General features: G+C 42.8%; 2 protein-coding genes and 3 non-coding genes across 5 annotated transcripts in view; 1 reads left to right on the plus strand and 4 right to left on the minus strand.

Moving 5' to 3' along the window:
* The first annotated feature begins 1,287 nt into the window (after positions 1-1,287).
* GLT8D1 (glycosyltransferase 8 domain containing 1) lies at positions 1,288-6,323 on the plus strand. Its single transcript, XM_005422424.2, has 9 exons — positions 1,288-1,369; positions 1,474-1,572; positions 2,008-2,224; positions 2,860-2,977; positions 3,510-3,594; positions 3,809-3,921; positions 4,425-4,591; positions 4,732-4,844; positions 5,456-6,323. The coding sequence occupies exons 1-9, from the start codon at positions 1,354-1,356 to the stop codon at positions 5,644-5,646; spliced, it is 1,119 nt and encodes a 372-aa protein (XP_005422481.1). The 5' UTR covers positions 1,288-1,353; the 3' UTR covers positions 5,647-6,323.
* Positions 6,324-7,349: 1,026 nt separating this feature from the next.
* GNL3 (G protein nucleolar 3) overlaps positions 7,350-14,941 on the minus strand; it is an 8,465-nt gene continuing 873 nt past the window's right edge. The window contains exons 2-15 of the mRNA XM_005422507.2: positions 14,876-14,934; positions 14,643-14,780; positions 13,913-14,026; positions 13,665-13,748; positions 13,306-13,441; positions 12,746-12,849; positions 12,346-12,481; positions 11,797-11,884; positions 11,255-11,438; positions 10,160-10,302; positions 9,351-9,487; positions 8,636-8,865; positions 8,359-8,440; positions 7,350-8,269 (exon numbers count right to left, since the gene is read on the minus strand). Of these exons, the coding sequence (XP_005422564.1) occupies positions 8,181-8,269; positions 8,359-8,440; positions 8,636-8,865; positions 9,351-9,487; positions 10,160-10,302; positions 11,255-11,438; positions 11,797-11,884; positions 12,346-12,481; positions 12,746-12,849; positions 13,306-13,441; positions 13,665-13,748; positions 13,913-14,026; positions 14,643-14,780; positions 14,876-14,934 (1,724 nt within the window). The 3' untranslated portion in view covers positions 7,350-8,180. The remainder of the gene's footprint in view (positions 8,270-8,358; positions 8,441-8,635; positions 8,866-9,350; positions 9,488-10,159; positions 10,303-11,254; positions 11,439-11,796; positions 11,885-12,345; positions 12,482-12,745; positions 12,850-13,305; positions 13,442-13,664; positions 13,749-13,912; positions 14,027-14,642; positions 14,781-14,875; positions 14,935-14,941) is intronic.
* Positions 11,504-11,579, minus strand: LOC115948019. The gene has a single exon (XR_004081873.1). It is a non-coding gene; the product is annotated as a small nucleolar RNA SNORD69 (small nucleolar RNA).
* Positions 11,983-12,053, minus strand: LOC115948018. Its single transcript, XR_004081872.1, has one exon. It is a non-coding gene; the product is annotated as a small nucleolar RNA SNORD19 (small nucleolar RNA).
* On the minus strand, positions 13,178-13,250 carry LOC115948017. Its single transcript, XR_004081871.1, has one exon. It is a non-coding gene; the product is annotated as a small nucleolar RNA SNORD19 (small nucleolar RNA).

The raw sequence follows: 14,941 nt of genomic DNA on the forward strand, positions 1-14,941 counted from the left end.
GGGACTGTGCCCGCAGAGCAGCCCGGGGAGCGCCGTGTGCTCTGCAGACAGCCGGCGGAGCGGCGCGGTGTGGGTTTTATTGTGGTCCGTGACCATCCCTGTGCAAGGGGCGTTCTGTCGCTATCCCGAGCCCGGCTGCCGCGTGTCAGTGAGGCGTCGGCCGTGTCCGTGCGGTGCCGGCCGTGTCCGTGCCCGCCTGAGCCCCGGCGCTGGGAATCGCCCAACGGGACGTGGCGTTGTGCTCCCAGGCAAAGCTCCGTGTCCCGCCCCGTGCCAGCAGTGCGGTGGTGCTCGGAGGGCTCAGGGCAGGGATTTGTTGGGCTCTGCTGGTGTGTCTGCCCCGGGGGAGAAATGCAGCAGCGGGAAGAAAGTGCTTCTGGTACATGTAACAGTCACAGCGCAGTCTGAGGTGTTTTAATTTTGGGATTTCGCAAGTCTCTCGCCGTTTCTGCTATTTTGCATGTTGTTAAGGAGCTTTCTGCGTGTCATTTCACAGCTCCTTCACACGCCAGGTTACACAGCTCTTGTTCTGATTTCACCTCGACCCTTAAATTATGAACAAGCATGTTTGAATTTCTTACCGAAATTGCATTGGTGTTGTTGCTACCCACTTCTATCGCATGATGGTACTGCCTTCTTTCCCACTTTTTTTCCCCAGTTCAGATAGTTAAATAAACAGTTGCCGCAGTAAAGAAAACATACATAATCTTCCAGATCTTTCAGATTACTTTTGATTGGCAGAAGGATTTTGGCCTTTTTCTGTCAGTGAAGTGGCAAGATCTGCATGTCTTCTTTTTATCTCTGACATCTTCATTAGATATGTGATTGTAGTGAGGGAGTCCCTAATATGAGAAGGACATGGACCTGTTAGAGTCCCTTCCAGTGCCTAAAGGGGCTGGTCAGGGACTTTGGACAAGGTCATGAATGACAGGACAAGGGGGAATGGCTTCCAACTGACAGAGGGCAGGTTTAAATGAGGCATTGAGGAGAATTTCTTCTCTGTGAGGGTGGTGTGGCCCTGGCACAGGCTGCCCAGAGAAGCTGGGATGATGTCTGTGCCCATGGCATGGGTTGAAACCAGGTGATCTTGAAGGTTCCTTCCAACCTAACCCATCCTGTGATTCTGTGGTTGTAGTATGGTCCTGAGACCATACTCACTTTTTAAAATATAACATAGACTTTTATGTATGTCATAAAACTGACAGAGGGAAACACTCACTGCCTTGGGCACTGAAGCTGTTGTGACACTCCTGGTGGATAGTGTGCTGTGCCTCATGTGCACTGACAGTGACTGCTGTATTTTTTTCTTGCAGGTTTGCAGGAACCTTATGATAATAAAATAAGAATAGGAAAATGACGTTAAGGAAAGGTATGTGTATATGTGCTTGTCTGATTTTTTTAAAATCTTTTGTGTCTGAGTTTCTCAGTTGTTCTCTGGTTATATTGATAAAGATTTTTCTTCTTAATTTTCAGTGAACATTTCCATCCTTATAGTGGCTGTTGTCATATTTTTGCTAGTTATTCATCATAACTTCCTAAGCCTCAGTGACTTCCTGAGACGGGAATTGTCAGGTATGTTGGGGTTTATTTTAGTTTAAAAATATATATATTTTTAAGATTTGGTGGGAAAACACCTGCTCTGGCCAGACAGAACCTACCATGTGGTTTGAGTGAATGGGAGGGGGAAGTTAATGAGGTCATAGGCGTGGCAGAGGGGACCAAAGGCAAGTACAGACTACTGTAGCTCAGCCTTTTAATACCTTGTGCTGTGTGTGAATATGTGTGGTTAAATGTGTGCAGTTTTTTGTAAATGTGGTGTTATTCTATTCATTAGCATCTCGGATTCTCAAAAGCTGATGCTCTGAGTGTTTGATACTGGCTCATTGTAATCCACACCTCAGCTCAGACATCCAAGTGTATAGCAGAAGTAACTGAAGTGTTGGGAATTTTAGTGTGGTAATAATAATATATAATAATAAAAACAAGTATGTAATTTTTATTCCACAGATCCAAGTCCCTTAGGACTTCAGCCTATAGATTTCATTCCTGCAGCTCCCCAGAGGCTGGCAGATGAGAGGAATGACAAGGAGATTCCTGTGGTCATTGCAGCCTCTGATGAGAGGCTCGGAGGGGCAATTGCAGCCATGAACAGCATTTACCAGAACACCAGAGCCAACGTGGTTTTCCACATTGTTACTTTGAATGATACTGTGGATCACTTGAGGTAATGGTCTTTTCACTGGATTCCCACAGCACGGTGAACTCTGTATTTCTGAGAGGAGAGCAAGCTGCCTTTCCCTGGAGCTGGGCTCCTCTGACTCCCAGTCCCAGCAGCTCTTTGACAGAGCTGCTGTGGGAGTCCCACCATTCCTCCTGGTCAGGTTTCAGGGATGGAAAAGAAACACCTTTTCCAATGGGCTTATATCCAACCAGTGAGGTTGGAGTCTGTTGTTGGAAGGGGTGTAAAAGGTACTTTTACATTTCATCTAAGTAATTCAAATGCTGGCAATCATGTTTCTCCATTTTTGTAGATTGTTCTTTGATCCTGTTATTCTAATCCCCTTCTGTCCACACTGATGGTTTTGGGAAGGGCCTGTGCTAACAGGAGTGTGTATTTCTGACAAAGCAAGAAGTGACCTTGTACCTTTCACCTGCCCCAGGTGTGCAGGTGCTGACCCTGGACTTGCCCCTGTGGCCACACAGGACAGCACTGATGGCAGCATCAATTACATCCCAGATGTGTTTGTTGGGCAGGGAAGTGAGTGGCCACCTCCAGATCTGTCACTGTTAGCTGGGTCTCCTGCTTTTCCCTTGATTTTGTCTCATCTAACAAGATCTGTGCCTTTCTCCTGCTTGCAGGATGTGGCTGAGGAGCCCTCCTCTGAAAAACATGAGGTACCGAATTCTGGATTTTGACCCTCGTGTCTTAGAAGGCAAAGTACAAGTGGATCCCCAAAGGACAGACACCTTCAAACCAGTGAGGATGATGCTGATTACTTTTTGCAATTAGTAGTTAATAACAATATATTTTGATGCTGGCTTTTGAACCCAGATGGAGATCAAAACCAAATCTGTTAGCATAGAAGCAATCTTTCATAATAAAATTCCTAATTTTCAGTAGAATTAAATATCTAGATAGTGAGAGATGGATTTGAATATCTACGTAGGCATGCCTAGGATAATTTTTTGCTGCTAGCCACAGTGAAACACTGCAGCTGGTATGTCAGCACCTCAGAGGTGCTGCAGATCTATGTGGAGAAATAAGAAATTCTTATATAGACCATTTTTAAAGTTAGTTTATCAATGCATATATTCATGGTAAACCAGGAATTGATGGAACTTATTTATTTTAAATTGTAGGATATTGCTGCCTATTTTACTTCCTCTATAGATGTTGTCTTGGGCATTAATGCCATAGATAAGTGCCAGAAAAATCAGTTAATTTCACATTTATTTGGACACTTTTTTTCATTTAATTCTCCACTTCTCTTGCTTTGCTGTTCTCACAGTTAACTTTTGCAAGATTCTACTTGCCCAGCTTTGTACCTCATGCAGAGAAGGTCATCTATGTGGATGATGATGTTATAGTGCAAGGTATGGGACCTTTGTTAGCTGCCACTGGCCTTGTGCTGAGGTCAGTGTCTTATCTCTCACAGAACCCAAACATTTCTGTACAAACTTTGTAAATATGAGTGAATTGAGTTAAACTGAGTAGCTTTATCTGCTGTAACAATGGACTGAACAAATCCTAACTTGGCACTTAGTCAGGATTGCTTTTGATTTTCCTGTGCTTGCTTCCATTTTCCAGATGATATTGTTGAACTTTACAACACTCCATTGAAACCTGGACATGCAGCTGCATTTTCAGATGATTGTGACTCAACCAGTAGTAAAGTTGCTGTCCGTGGAGCAGGCAATCAGGTTAGTTTTAGTCTTGCTCAGTGATAACAGTACTGTAGATCTCAGGCTTTTGGGAATGCTCCAAATGCTGAAACCTAAACATGTGACTGTCCCTGCCCAAACCAGCTTTACAAATGGGACCTACAGTTTCTGTTCAGGCACAGTAAATTACCTGGACTTTTTGCTTTACAGTGAGAGCAGTTCTTGTTGTGGAACAGGTCTGAGAACATTGAAGGGACAATTTTGCATTTCTGAATGTATAAAAAGTACTTTATCTGAGATTGGTACCATATTAATAATATGGTATTATTAAGACCATGCAGCATTCCTTAAAATATGTAGTCTATATAATCATATTTTTAAAACATTACACCTCTTAAGCTTTCTTTCTCTCATTTTAAAGGAAGGGATATTTACTATAACAACTTCAACTTACACCTGTCTGCTGTGAGTTGTGCAGAATTTTTCTTTAGGAATTTCCCCATATATTTTAAGCTAATTTCTACTCTCTTTTTTCCTCCCAGTATAATTACATTGGGTTTTTAGATTACAAAAAAGAAACCATCCGAAAGCTTGCTATGAAAGCCAACACCTGCTCTTTCAATCCTGGAGTTTTCATTGCCAATCTGACTGAATGGAAATTACAGAACATCACTAAACAACTGGAGAAGTGGATGGCACTTAATGTGGTGTAAGTACCCCAGGCTAGGGGTGCCAGCTGCTCAGGGCTTGGGTTCTGCTGGTGGCATTTCCCTCTTGAACGGGGGGCTCTGTGTGTGTATCTCTGCTGCAAGTGAAAAATCAACTGATCAGCATCCTTTCCACTTCCAGAGAGGAGCTCTACAGTAAGACTCTGGCTGGCAGCATCACAACACCTCCCCTGCTAATTGTGTTTTACAAGCAGCATTCCAGTATTGATCCCATGTGGAACGTCCGACATCTTGGTACGTATGAAGCGTTTGTGATGCTGCTCCTCCAGGGTGTTTTTCCAGGTCTGTAGCTGGACATGTTGATGATGTAGCAAACTGAGCTTTTATTCCCCTATTCTGTCCTTTGTTCTTTAGGAAAAACAGCTCTGCAATTCCATCTTGGGGCTTGTGGGCCTGAGTCTTTCTCAAACTGCTGGGGGTTAGTTCTTGAACTGCCTTACTCAAAATCCCTCATATTTTCCACAAATATATTGTATCTGATGTGATCCAAGGTGTTTCTTCCAAAACAGTTGAGAAGGGCAGACATTCATGTCTGTTCTACTGGTGAAACCCCAGTGTTGGGAGAGCTTTTTCAGGTTATGTTTCTGAAGAGCAATACATAGGCTGCTGAATTCATCTGGGTGTTAACAGGGTTTTAAAGAACTTGGAAGTTAAGTGTATGAAAATAGACATAGAAAGATCAAAGTGAATTTTAGTTGCACCTAAATGTCACTTTGCCCTTATTTCTACTTCCCCTATTACCTCCTTTCTCCTTTGTTAAATCCTTTGTTTTGAAGTTAACGTTTTGCGCGTTGGCATTTCGGCTGCCTTTATTTCAAACACTAATGCTTCTTTTTCAATTGAAGGGTCTAGTGCTGGGAAAAGGTACTCTCCTCAGTTTGTGGAAGCTGCCAAGCTGCTTCATTGGAATGGACATTTCAAACCCTGGGGAAGAACAGCTTCCTATGCTGAAGTCTGGGAGAAGTGGTATGTCCCTGACCCTGCAGGCAAGTTCAACCTGATCCGCAGACACTCGGAGGCCTATGAAGCAAAGTAGAGTCCATTTGAATAAATGATGACATTTTCTCAGGAAACTTCTGGAGCCAAGCAGAATATTTTTCTTTAAGCCAACTTGTATTACGGAGCTGACCCTGCCTTCTGGAGCACAAGCACACTTGTTCAGGTGCAGTTCTGAAATGCACAGGTCCAAAGGAGGCTCCTGTCACCTGTGTGACACAAGATGCTACTCCAGCAGCACTACAGAAAACAAGGGAAGATCTCCACAAACAAGCACTTTTTTGTTTTGTCATTTCAGTTGTGTTCTCCTGCTTCTTACTACAGGTCTTCTAGCAGGGGATCATTTGGTCAATTACAGAAACAAAGTTTCTAAGAACAAGATACAAATTCAGCTGGTGCTTGCGCCGGCATATCTTGCACAGCAATGTACTGTAATTAAGAGCTGCCTGGGTTTTGTTTTGTTGTTTGTTTTGTTTTGTTATCCTGTGAAACAATTCCCTCAACAACTCTTCCTTGCATGAAATCTCCTCCCAACCATTTCTTTTTAAGTCTTTCTTACAGAATTCTGCAAAATTGAATCCTTTTTGAAAGATTAATCCTTTGAGTATTATTTCACTATGCAAAATGGTTTTAACTGCCAGTGAACACTAAACCAATTTTTTTGGAAAGTGGTAGATGAAACTTTGTTCAAAAATAAAGCTAATTGTAACATGCTGACTCTAGCCTCAGGTAAATGGCAATCTAATTTCACTCTTGATATAGGAAGTGTTTCCTTTGTATAGAGTAGCAAGTGATTAAAGCCAAAGTGAATTGATCTGGTCTAATTCTAACTTTTAGAATTAGAAAGCAATCTAATTCTAAAATAGTACAAACTACTTATTTTGGGGACCAGGCTGTATTAATTAGAGATTAACTTCGTTATTGTTGAGTTCCTCATAGCTCTCTCAAGTGAGCTACACTCTGCTATAGTTTTTCCTGCTGTGCCTTTCCCTATCTGGGAACTCATCAAATGAGATGCCTGTGCCCTCTGCAGCCAGCTGCCCATCACCTGTGCTACAGGTAAGTTGATTTGTTTTTTCTAGTTGTATTGTTGAGTGATAGTTATTATCAGCTGATATATCCCAGCAGCCACTGTGCCAACTACTCCATTTAACAGAGGTTTGCACTCAGGCTTGTGAAGAGCCCTTGGTGGAGGATGTTCAGACAAAAGGCTTTGTGTTCACGCAATGACAGCTGAGTCTGCCTGGTCTGAAACACAGGGTAGCAGAGGTAAAGGACTCCTTGACTGTAAATATGGTTTTAGTTCTGCTTTAAAAGGATTTCAAACTGCTGCTCTCATTGCAGTCACTGCCTGTAGTTCTGTTTCTGTCATGGATACCCTGATCTGGTTTGTTACCCGTTGTTTCTTTTCCTGGGTTTTGATGAACCATAAGAACCATTCTTGTCGCTGAAGCAGTTAGGAGTAATTAAGTAAATTCACTTACCAACTTGGAAAGATTTTACTTTGATTAGCTGACAGTGCAATTCAGCTGAGCAAGCTGGGTTTTAGCAGGCTTAAAGGAACTGCCTGTTTGTGTACGCACTTGACATCTTTTTAAGCTGCCCATTAAGCTGGGTTTTAGTATGCACTTGACATCTTTTTAAGCTGCCCATGAGAATCTATGCCTCAGCTTACATTGAGGGAAAACACACTTATTTAGAAAAGAACACAGAAATAGGAAGAAAACAGATGCACAGGAGGTATTTAGTGTCAGGCATTTATTATAAACACTTAATTCTTTGAGCAGCTGCAGGGCCTCTTGGCAATGCTCTTGCTATCCCACTTTGCTACAGGCTGAGCACAGCAGCACATCCTTATTGCACAGGGCAGTGCTCTGCTTAATATGGGCCAGTTATTGCCAGGTGTAACAGGTGCCATCAGGAAACAACACTCTTGTTCAAGTGCACTGTTCAAGATCAACTTGTTTCCCAGTGGAGATGGATTACTAATAAAATCTCTTTTACCATTCCCAGTGAAGGTTCAAAACATAAACCAGTGTTTGGGTAAAATACCTTATCTAGCTGAAATAAGGAGCATTTTCTAGCCAACCTTTACATGTGAAAATTCTAAAAGTTTTGCAAAAATGTACTGAAAAGTCACTGTCTAAAGTCATGCTCTAAGGGTAAAATCTTTGTAATCCTCTAGGAAAACTCAGATTTGTTGTTTGAATGTGACTAGAATGTAACATTTATCATTTATCTTTCAAAGACAAAGGGTTTATCCTCTTGAAAGGTATTTTATAAGGCAAAATGAACAGACTAACTGAGTCTATTAGGAATTTTTAAAATAGGCTTTAATACAGGAAATAAGATTTATGACAAAGCTGAATAACAATCAGTTTCCTAGACCTGTATAAAATCTGGAACTATCCAGGGAGATGCACTGTTATGTACATTATTTGACAGAGCAACAGCTGAGTCTTTGCAGCAGCTCTGGCTCTGCAGCATCCTCCAGCTTCTGTTCCAACCCCAGTGTTCCTGACTGTTCTGAAAGCCAGCAGCAGCTCTCCAGACAGTGCCTTCCCACCTGGTTTGTTACACATAGTCTGTATTAAAATCATAGGCATCATCCTCATCTGCTGGTTTATCTAAGCTGAAGGACAGTGATCTGGAACGTTCATTTCCTGAGAAGAGATAATCATGTCTTAGTGAAACCAGTACAAATCCTGGAGTTTCCAGAGCCCATCCTTAATCCAGGGTTCTGAATACACACCTGCCCTCTGCTCCTTGGGATTTGTAGGATTCGTTTGGCGTTTTCCAGGCTTTGCTTTTCTGGTGACCTGAACTTGGCTGTCCTACAAGTCAGAGGTCAGACATTATTTTAACATCATTAATGAAATCTCCTATGCAAATGAAACCTAACAGAGCCTGGGGAAAGTGTGGATGGCCCCTTGTATAGCTGAGCCCCACTGCTGAGGCTAAGTGACTTGGAACAATGTTGTTTCCTTAATTCAGGAAAAAAGCCCAGACCTAGTGAAACCCTCATTTACCTCTTTGACATCATCATCTTCTTCTTCTTCCACATCATCTTCATTATCATCACTTTCTGTGAATTCCTCTTCCTCCTCCTCCTCTTCCTCTTCTTCTTCCTCCTCCTTGCTTGTTTCCATGTTTCCCCACTTTGATCTGTCCTCTATCACTTTATTTTCCTCTATTGTCCCATTTGTCATTCCAGCTGACTGAAAAGCAATGCTGCTTGCTGGACTGGGGTGCTTTAAAGCTGCAGAAAGCACGGGAAGTGTCTGTTCAGTCCCTGTCATTCAGTACAGAGGTAATGCCCAGCCCCCAAGTGGGGACACTGAACTTCTGCCTCCTCCCTGCCAGGCAGGGGTCCCACACAGGGTTCTGCCATCAAGGCAAGGAAATTCCCTGAGAAAAGCTTTCCCTGAGGCATCTACAGAAAACTCCTTGGAGCTGGAAAACCTGGATTTGAGTATAGGTAAGTTTACCTAAGTGTGTTTAGTTTAGATAGCAGGAAAAAATTCTTTACTGTGAGGATGGTGAGACCATGGTACAGTCTTCCCAGAGAAGCTGTGGCTGCCCCATCCCTGGAAGGGGAGGGGGCTCTGACTAATCCAGTCTGAGTGAAAGGTGGCCCTGCCAACAGCTGGGGGTTTGGAACAAGATGGACTTCAAGGTCCCTTCCAACCCAGGCCAATCTGTGACGCTATGGTTAATGGTAGTTTATTACAGGAACAGTCCTACCTTGAACAGTGTTGCTGTTTTCTTGTTCTAGGTTATGTAAATTAAAGCCTTCCTGCATTTCAGCTATTTTTTGTTCTGTAAGATAGGGTGGTGGTTTCTGAGATCCTGGAGGTTGTGAGTAGTATTTTATTCTGGCTCTGAGAAAATAATAATCAGCATTAAAAAACAACTAAAGATAACACAGTTAAATCCCCGTATTTAAAAATAAAACACAGAGCACAAAGCTCTCAAACTAGTAAGTGTTTAACAGCAGTTCAAGAGATATTAAAATTTGACTCTGAAGTTGTCAACAGTATTAAGGGGATAGCCCACTCCTGAGAGGAAAATGAAGTGGCACTTTGTCACCACAGATCACCTGCCTGTAAAAGCAGCTGAGTCACTTCAGCAAGGGAGATAGTCACAGTCAATTACTGAATCTGAGTTACATTTATTCCTACCCTCAGAATATAGGAACCACCCTAAATTTCCACAGAAAGTTTGCCATATCCTTTCCTGTCTAGAAGAGGACAACATGGACTTGGTATTTGAGAGGAAAGCAGATTTCCAATACAGAAACTGTTTATGGAATAATGTGCAACAGGTTCTCATTCTTCTCACGTATCCTTCACTACTTCAGAAAATTATCTGTGGATGGCATTCTCTAAATCTGTTTGACAATCCAGCTCCTTACCCAAGTGAAATGTGAGAAAGGAAGGGAAAAAAGCAGCCTCTCCTTTTTAAGTACTTCGATGGACTCAGCGCTTCTGCTGTGCTGGATTAATAGTGAGAAAAAGGTGAGCAGCACAGAGCAAAGTTCACAGCATACATACCCTGTCCAGTCACAAAGCACTAATTTAGCCATATTTTCTATGTCAGGAACACCTCCCTTTTTCAGCATGCCCCTCTTCTGAGCCAGTAAAGACAAAAACTCTTCAGGGTCCCTGAAATCTGGGATATTATAGTGCATCATTACCTAGGGCAAAAGAAAATGGCACATTTAGAAAGAGATGCCCATCTTTCTCATAGTTTTAGGAGTAAAAGAGCAAATAAAGTTGGATAACAGTGAGGAGAGAGTTAGAGAAAAGCTGTTTTTCTCAGGCATGTGGGAGTAAACATTAGAAAGCAAAATGCCTACTTCACCAACAAACTCATCTGCCATTCAAGCAGACTCGTGGGAGTGTAGACACAGTGTAGGTGCACAGTTTGTGGTAATTGGGAGTGGGGCTGGCCCAGCCTCATCCCCAGTGGGTGCAGCTGTGAGCAGCAGGTGAGCAGCACTGACAGCAATGAGCCATGGAGTGCCCAGGAGCACTGACCAACCACCAAAGGGAACACAGGGCACAGAGGTGCAACACATCAACAGGAGGGGATAAAAGGATGGGCTGAAGAACAAGAAGGGCAGATGCTTGAAGCCTTCTGAAGAAGTAAGGTGTTACTCTGTGTGGGCTGAAGCTTTCTGAAGTTGTGTGGGGATAGTCTGTGTTATTGTGGCTGTCTCAAATGTGACATGTGCTGCAACAGGACAGCACACCGGTCCGCAAAAACTCTTCTCAAAGAACTCAAAGGCAATTAGGCTTAGGTTAATTTGCTTTAAACTAGAGTGAAATCAGAGTTGGATCTGAGGTCTTCACTATAACCTAGGCAGCATACAAGCAGTGTCATCATTTTTCACTCTCTGATTGTGTGGTGATGAGGTCTTAAAAGCAATGCTGTTTTCTCCGGCTGTCAGGATCGTGGCATGCTGTTCTGCCTTCTGTTTGAAAGTATGAAGGATCACCCTTGGCATTGCCACTTTGCATGCTTAGGGAAAGCAGTTCAAAGACTATCAGAATTAGCTACAGCAAAATGAACTTTCATTACTGGGCCTAAGAAACCTACAGAGAACTCTGATGCAGTGAGAGATGTAGAAAAAAGATGGAGCTCACCTGCTGCTTACTGCAGTGATTTATTATGGCATTTACTCCTTCAAGCACATCTGCTGAGTCTGATCCTTCAGGGTCTATGATACTTCTCAAGGCCAGAGCGAGGGCACTGTTAGAAGGATCTGCAATTATACTTGGACTGTCCAGCATCTTTGTCTGCTTATCAAGGTGCACAGCTTGCATGGACCTGTTCAGAGGAAAATGCACTGTGAGCAGATATTAGTGAAGGACTGCTAATGGTGAGGGATGCAAGACACAAAGCTCAGTGTTGGATTGAATGTACTTCATACAGTCAGTTTCAATGTTTTGTCATCATGTGCTTTGTGTAGAATAGACATTTAAACAAACAAAACATCAAGTTTATACACTGTATCCCCTGGAAAGAGCTTGCATCATACATATCAATACCTTTCATCTTGCAAATTTTAATATGCATTTAAATCTGCACACTGGTGTGCTTTGCCCCTAATGGACTGAAACAAAACTCATGGTAACTGAAACACAAGAAACAAGGAAAGGAACAGCTTTGATCAGACTGAGCTTACTTGGTAACACCTCTTGTCAGGCCAACATTACAAGCACGCTTTCCTTTGAGACTGTTGATTATGCTGCTCTTTCCCACGTTAGGGAAACCTGAGGATAAAGCACATAAATCCTTTTAAGTTAAATAAGAAAACAGCTTTTTAACACCCATCAAAACAGCTTCTTCCAGGTATCTTTGCTAAGGTAAGCATCAGTGTGAGATCAGAGTTGGATCTGAAGTCTTCACAGAAGTAAGACAAAGAATGTATCCTCATTTCTCACACTTGTAGGATTTGTAGTGCTATGTTCTGTGGGATTTTTGTCAGGCATGAGGAAGGCAGTGCCAGTGGAGCACATATCCTGCCTTCTTTGGGCTCCCACAGATCCCTGTGGAAGTGTACCATGGATCCCTGGCGGCTGAAGTACTACAACACTGAGAGTCTTGGATCAAAGAACAATGACTGGAAAGCTCGTTAGCAAACCAGCTGTTAGCAGTTTTACCCAGTCCAGTAATACAGGATCCCAAAGCTTTATGAGAGAAGGAAACTCCTCCTGTTTCTCCAAACACTTACCTACCACCCCAACCTGAATGGCTCTGTCTTGGGTCTTGCCATACCCTTGAAGAAGCTTCAAAAGGCATTTGCTTCCAAAATACTGGGAGGTTTCTGAGAAATCAACACGTGCATGTCTTTTTGTGACCTGTTCCTGCTACAGGATTCAAAGGCAAAAAAAACCCCATGGTCAGGAGCTATTAAGGAAGATAAAATATGGACACTTAGATTTATTCATCTACTGTAATTGCAGTGGTAAGAATTCCCCCACTGTACTGCAAAGCTTAGTGAAAGTATAAAGGCACATCCACCAGTCCCAGAAGTGCAATAAAAAACAGGGGAAAAGGAATTTTAAAGATGTTTCAACATGTATGACTGCAAACACATGACCTTTCCATGGGACAGCCTGCAGTGCTCTTACCATAGTCTTGTCCTTCATCATTGTTGCTGACTTAAAAGCAACAGTTGGAAACTCCTTCTTCAAATAATTCAACCATTTCTCTACGTTGTCCTTTGGCACTAAATCTGGAAAGAAGAGCAGTTCTTTCACTCCTTGAGTTAACCTTAACATGACAAATGCCCTTTGGCTGAGAACTCTAGTATAAAGTACTGGGTGCATTCCCTAAAGGCACACAGGGTCTCTGCCTTAGCAGAGCACATCACAATTACACTTCTGGCCTCTGTATTAGATTTTTAGTGTTGGGGTCTTGTTAGAAGACTTTGTAAGGTACAGAATGATGTTCTGTGAAGGATTACTCCACAATCCTTGCAAAGGCTACTTTACAACAAAGTTCCCTTTGCTCTTGGTATTTTATTTTCTTTACTTAGCTGCTGGTATTTGGTAATTTGCAGCCTTTTTAGTGAGCTCAGAGTTGGATCTCATGTCTTCAATGGAATCTCAGATTCCTTTAAAATCTTCATAGCTCACCTACCACAGAACCACAGTGCCAGTAACATTGTGAGAAAACCTGTATTTCTTACCAATTTTGTTCAGAACCAAGAGCAGCTTTTTGTTGCCTCCAGAGGAAGTGACAGCTTGCTCCAGCTGAGGACACCTGCAGCCCATTGGATCTCTGGCATCCAAAACCTCCAGAACCACATCTGAGGCCTCAAGCACCTGGGGCAGAAAAAAGACAAGACTTAAACAAGACATCACAGACTAGATGGCAACTCTGGTGTAGCTGTGGCTTACAAAAATAGTTGTTAACATTTCCTGTTGTAAAATCCCTTATTTCAGTGTTCCAGTTTCTCACAGACAAACGTTGTGTTCTAAGGAAAATAACAAATGATCTTATTGCTGACTCTCATATAGTGATATAAAAATAGTTAAAGTATTTCACCTTCATGAGCTCTCTGCAGAATGATTTCTTAGAATTTTTATTCAGCGGTTTTTTAGTCTTTCCTTTAGATTTGCCAGAGGATTCCTAAAGCAAATAAAAACAAAGGGAAATTATTTAAATGAGCACTAGTGTCTAATATTTGTGTGCATATTCAGCATGAAAATGCAACATGCTGCTTAAGAAGGTTCAGTTTCAGGATGACTTCTACAGGTTCAAGAAATCAAAATCATACAGGACAGGACCCCTACCTGTCCCTCTGCTTTCTCCTTGATTGTGGCTGCATTCTTTTTAGCTTCCAGCTTCCTCTTCTTTTCATGCTCTTTCTGTCTGTTGAGCTTCTGCTTTTGTTTCAGTTCTTCAAGCTGATTGCAAACAAAAACCCAGGCTAGATAAAACATCTTTGAAGGTGATAAGAATGTTCTTTCTCCCCATTCCTGATCCAAGCTCCTCAGCCAGCTCAGTTAAAAGTCCTGGCTATCCAAGTGACTCTGGTAACATTTTTTTGCATCCTACCCAGAGGCAGCCATGCATTAGCTTGATCCCAAAGCAGCAGCTCTGCAGCCACCCCTGCAGCTGACAAATGTCACATTAGTCCACACTGCAGACAGCAGATCCCTATTTTCTGTGTAATCACATAATGCCGTAATTTAACTCCCAGCACTCTGATGGGACATTTCTGTATCCCAGCACCACAGGGAATTCTGACTGCATTAGAAATGTCACTTCCAGCGTGTTCCCATGCACAGCTAGGAAACAAAGGTTAAAAATAAAAGAGCAAATCCTTTTTTGATTTGCTCATATTTCCAGCGTTGCACACTGTACAATGCTGGAAATAAATATATCGCTTTTCCAAAGCACGAGTCTGCTGGGACCATCTACCATGACTGCTCCTCTGAGTGCTCACTTATGCACACAAAGCTTCCTTAAAGAGACGGATGGTCTCGGTTTTTGCCCTCTTTACCACAAACTGTGTTTTACCCTCTGCTTTCTTTGCTCCGCTTCCCGCAGAAGCTCCTCCTTAAACGGCGCCGCACTGGGAATTCCGGGATCCTTCTTGGGCTTTTTGTGGCCGCGTTTCTTGGCCTCCTTCCGGACTTTTCGGTGGTGTTCTCTGATCTGAAACAGCACAAGAAACCCTCTCAGCCTAAGGCCCAAAACTGCAGCGCGGCGGCCCCAGGACGGCCAAACGCGGCACCGGGGCCGGGCCTCACCTTCTTCTGGATCTTGTAGCGCTTGTGGCAGCTCAGCCTCTTGCCTGCCTTCCGCAGCTCTGCAAC

The sequence above is a fragment of the Geospiza fortis genome, unplaced genomic scaffold (assembly GCF_000277835.1).
Source record: "Geospiza fortis unplaced genomic scaffold, GeoFor_1.0 scaffold78, whole genome shotgun sequence".
NCBI lineage: Eukaryota > Metazoa > Chordata > Aves > Passeriformes > Thraupidae > Geospiza > Geospiza fortis.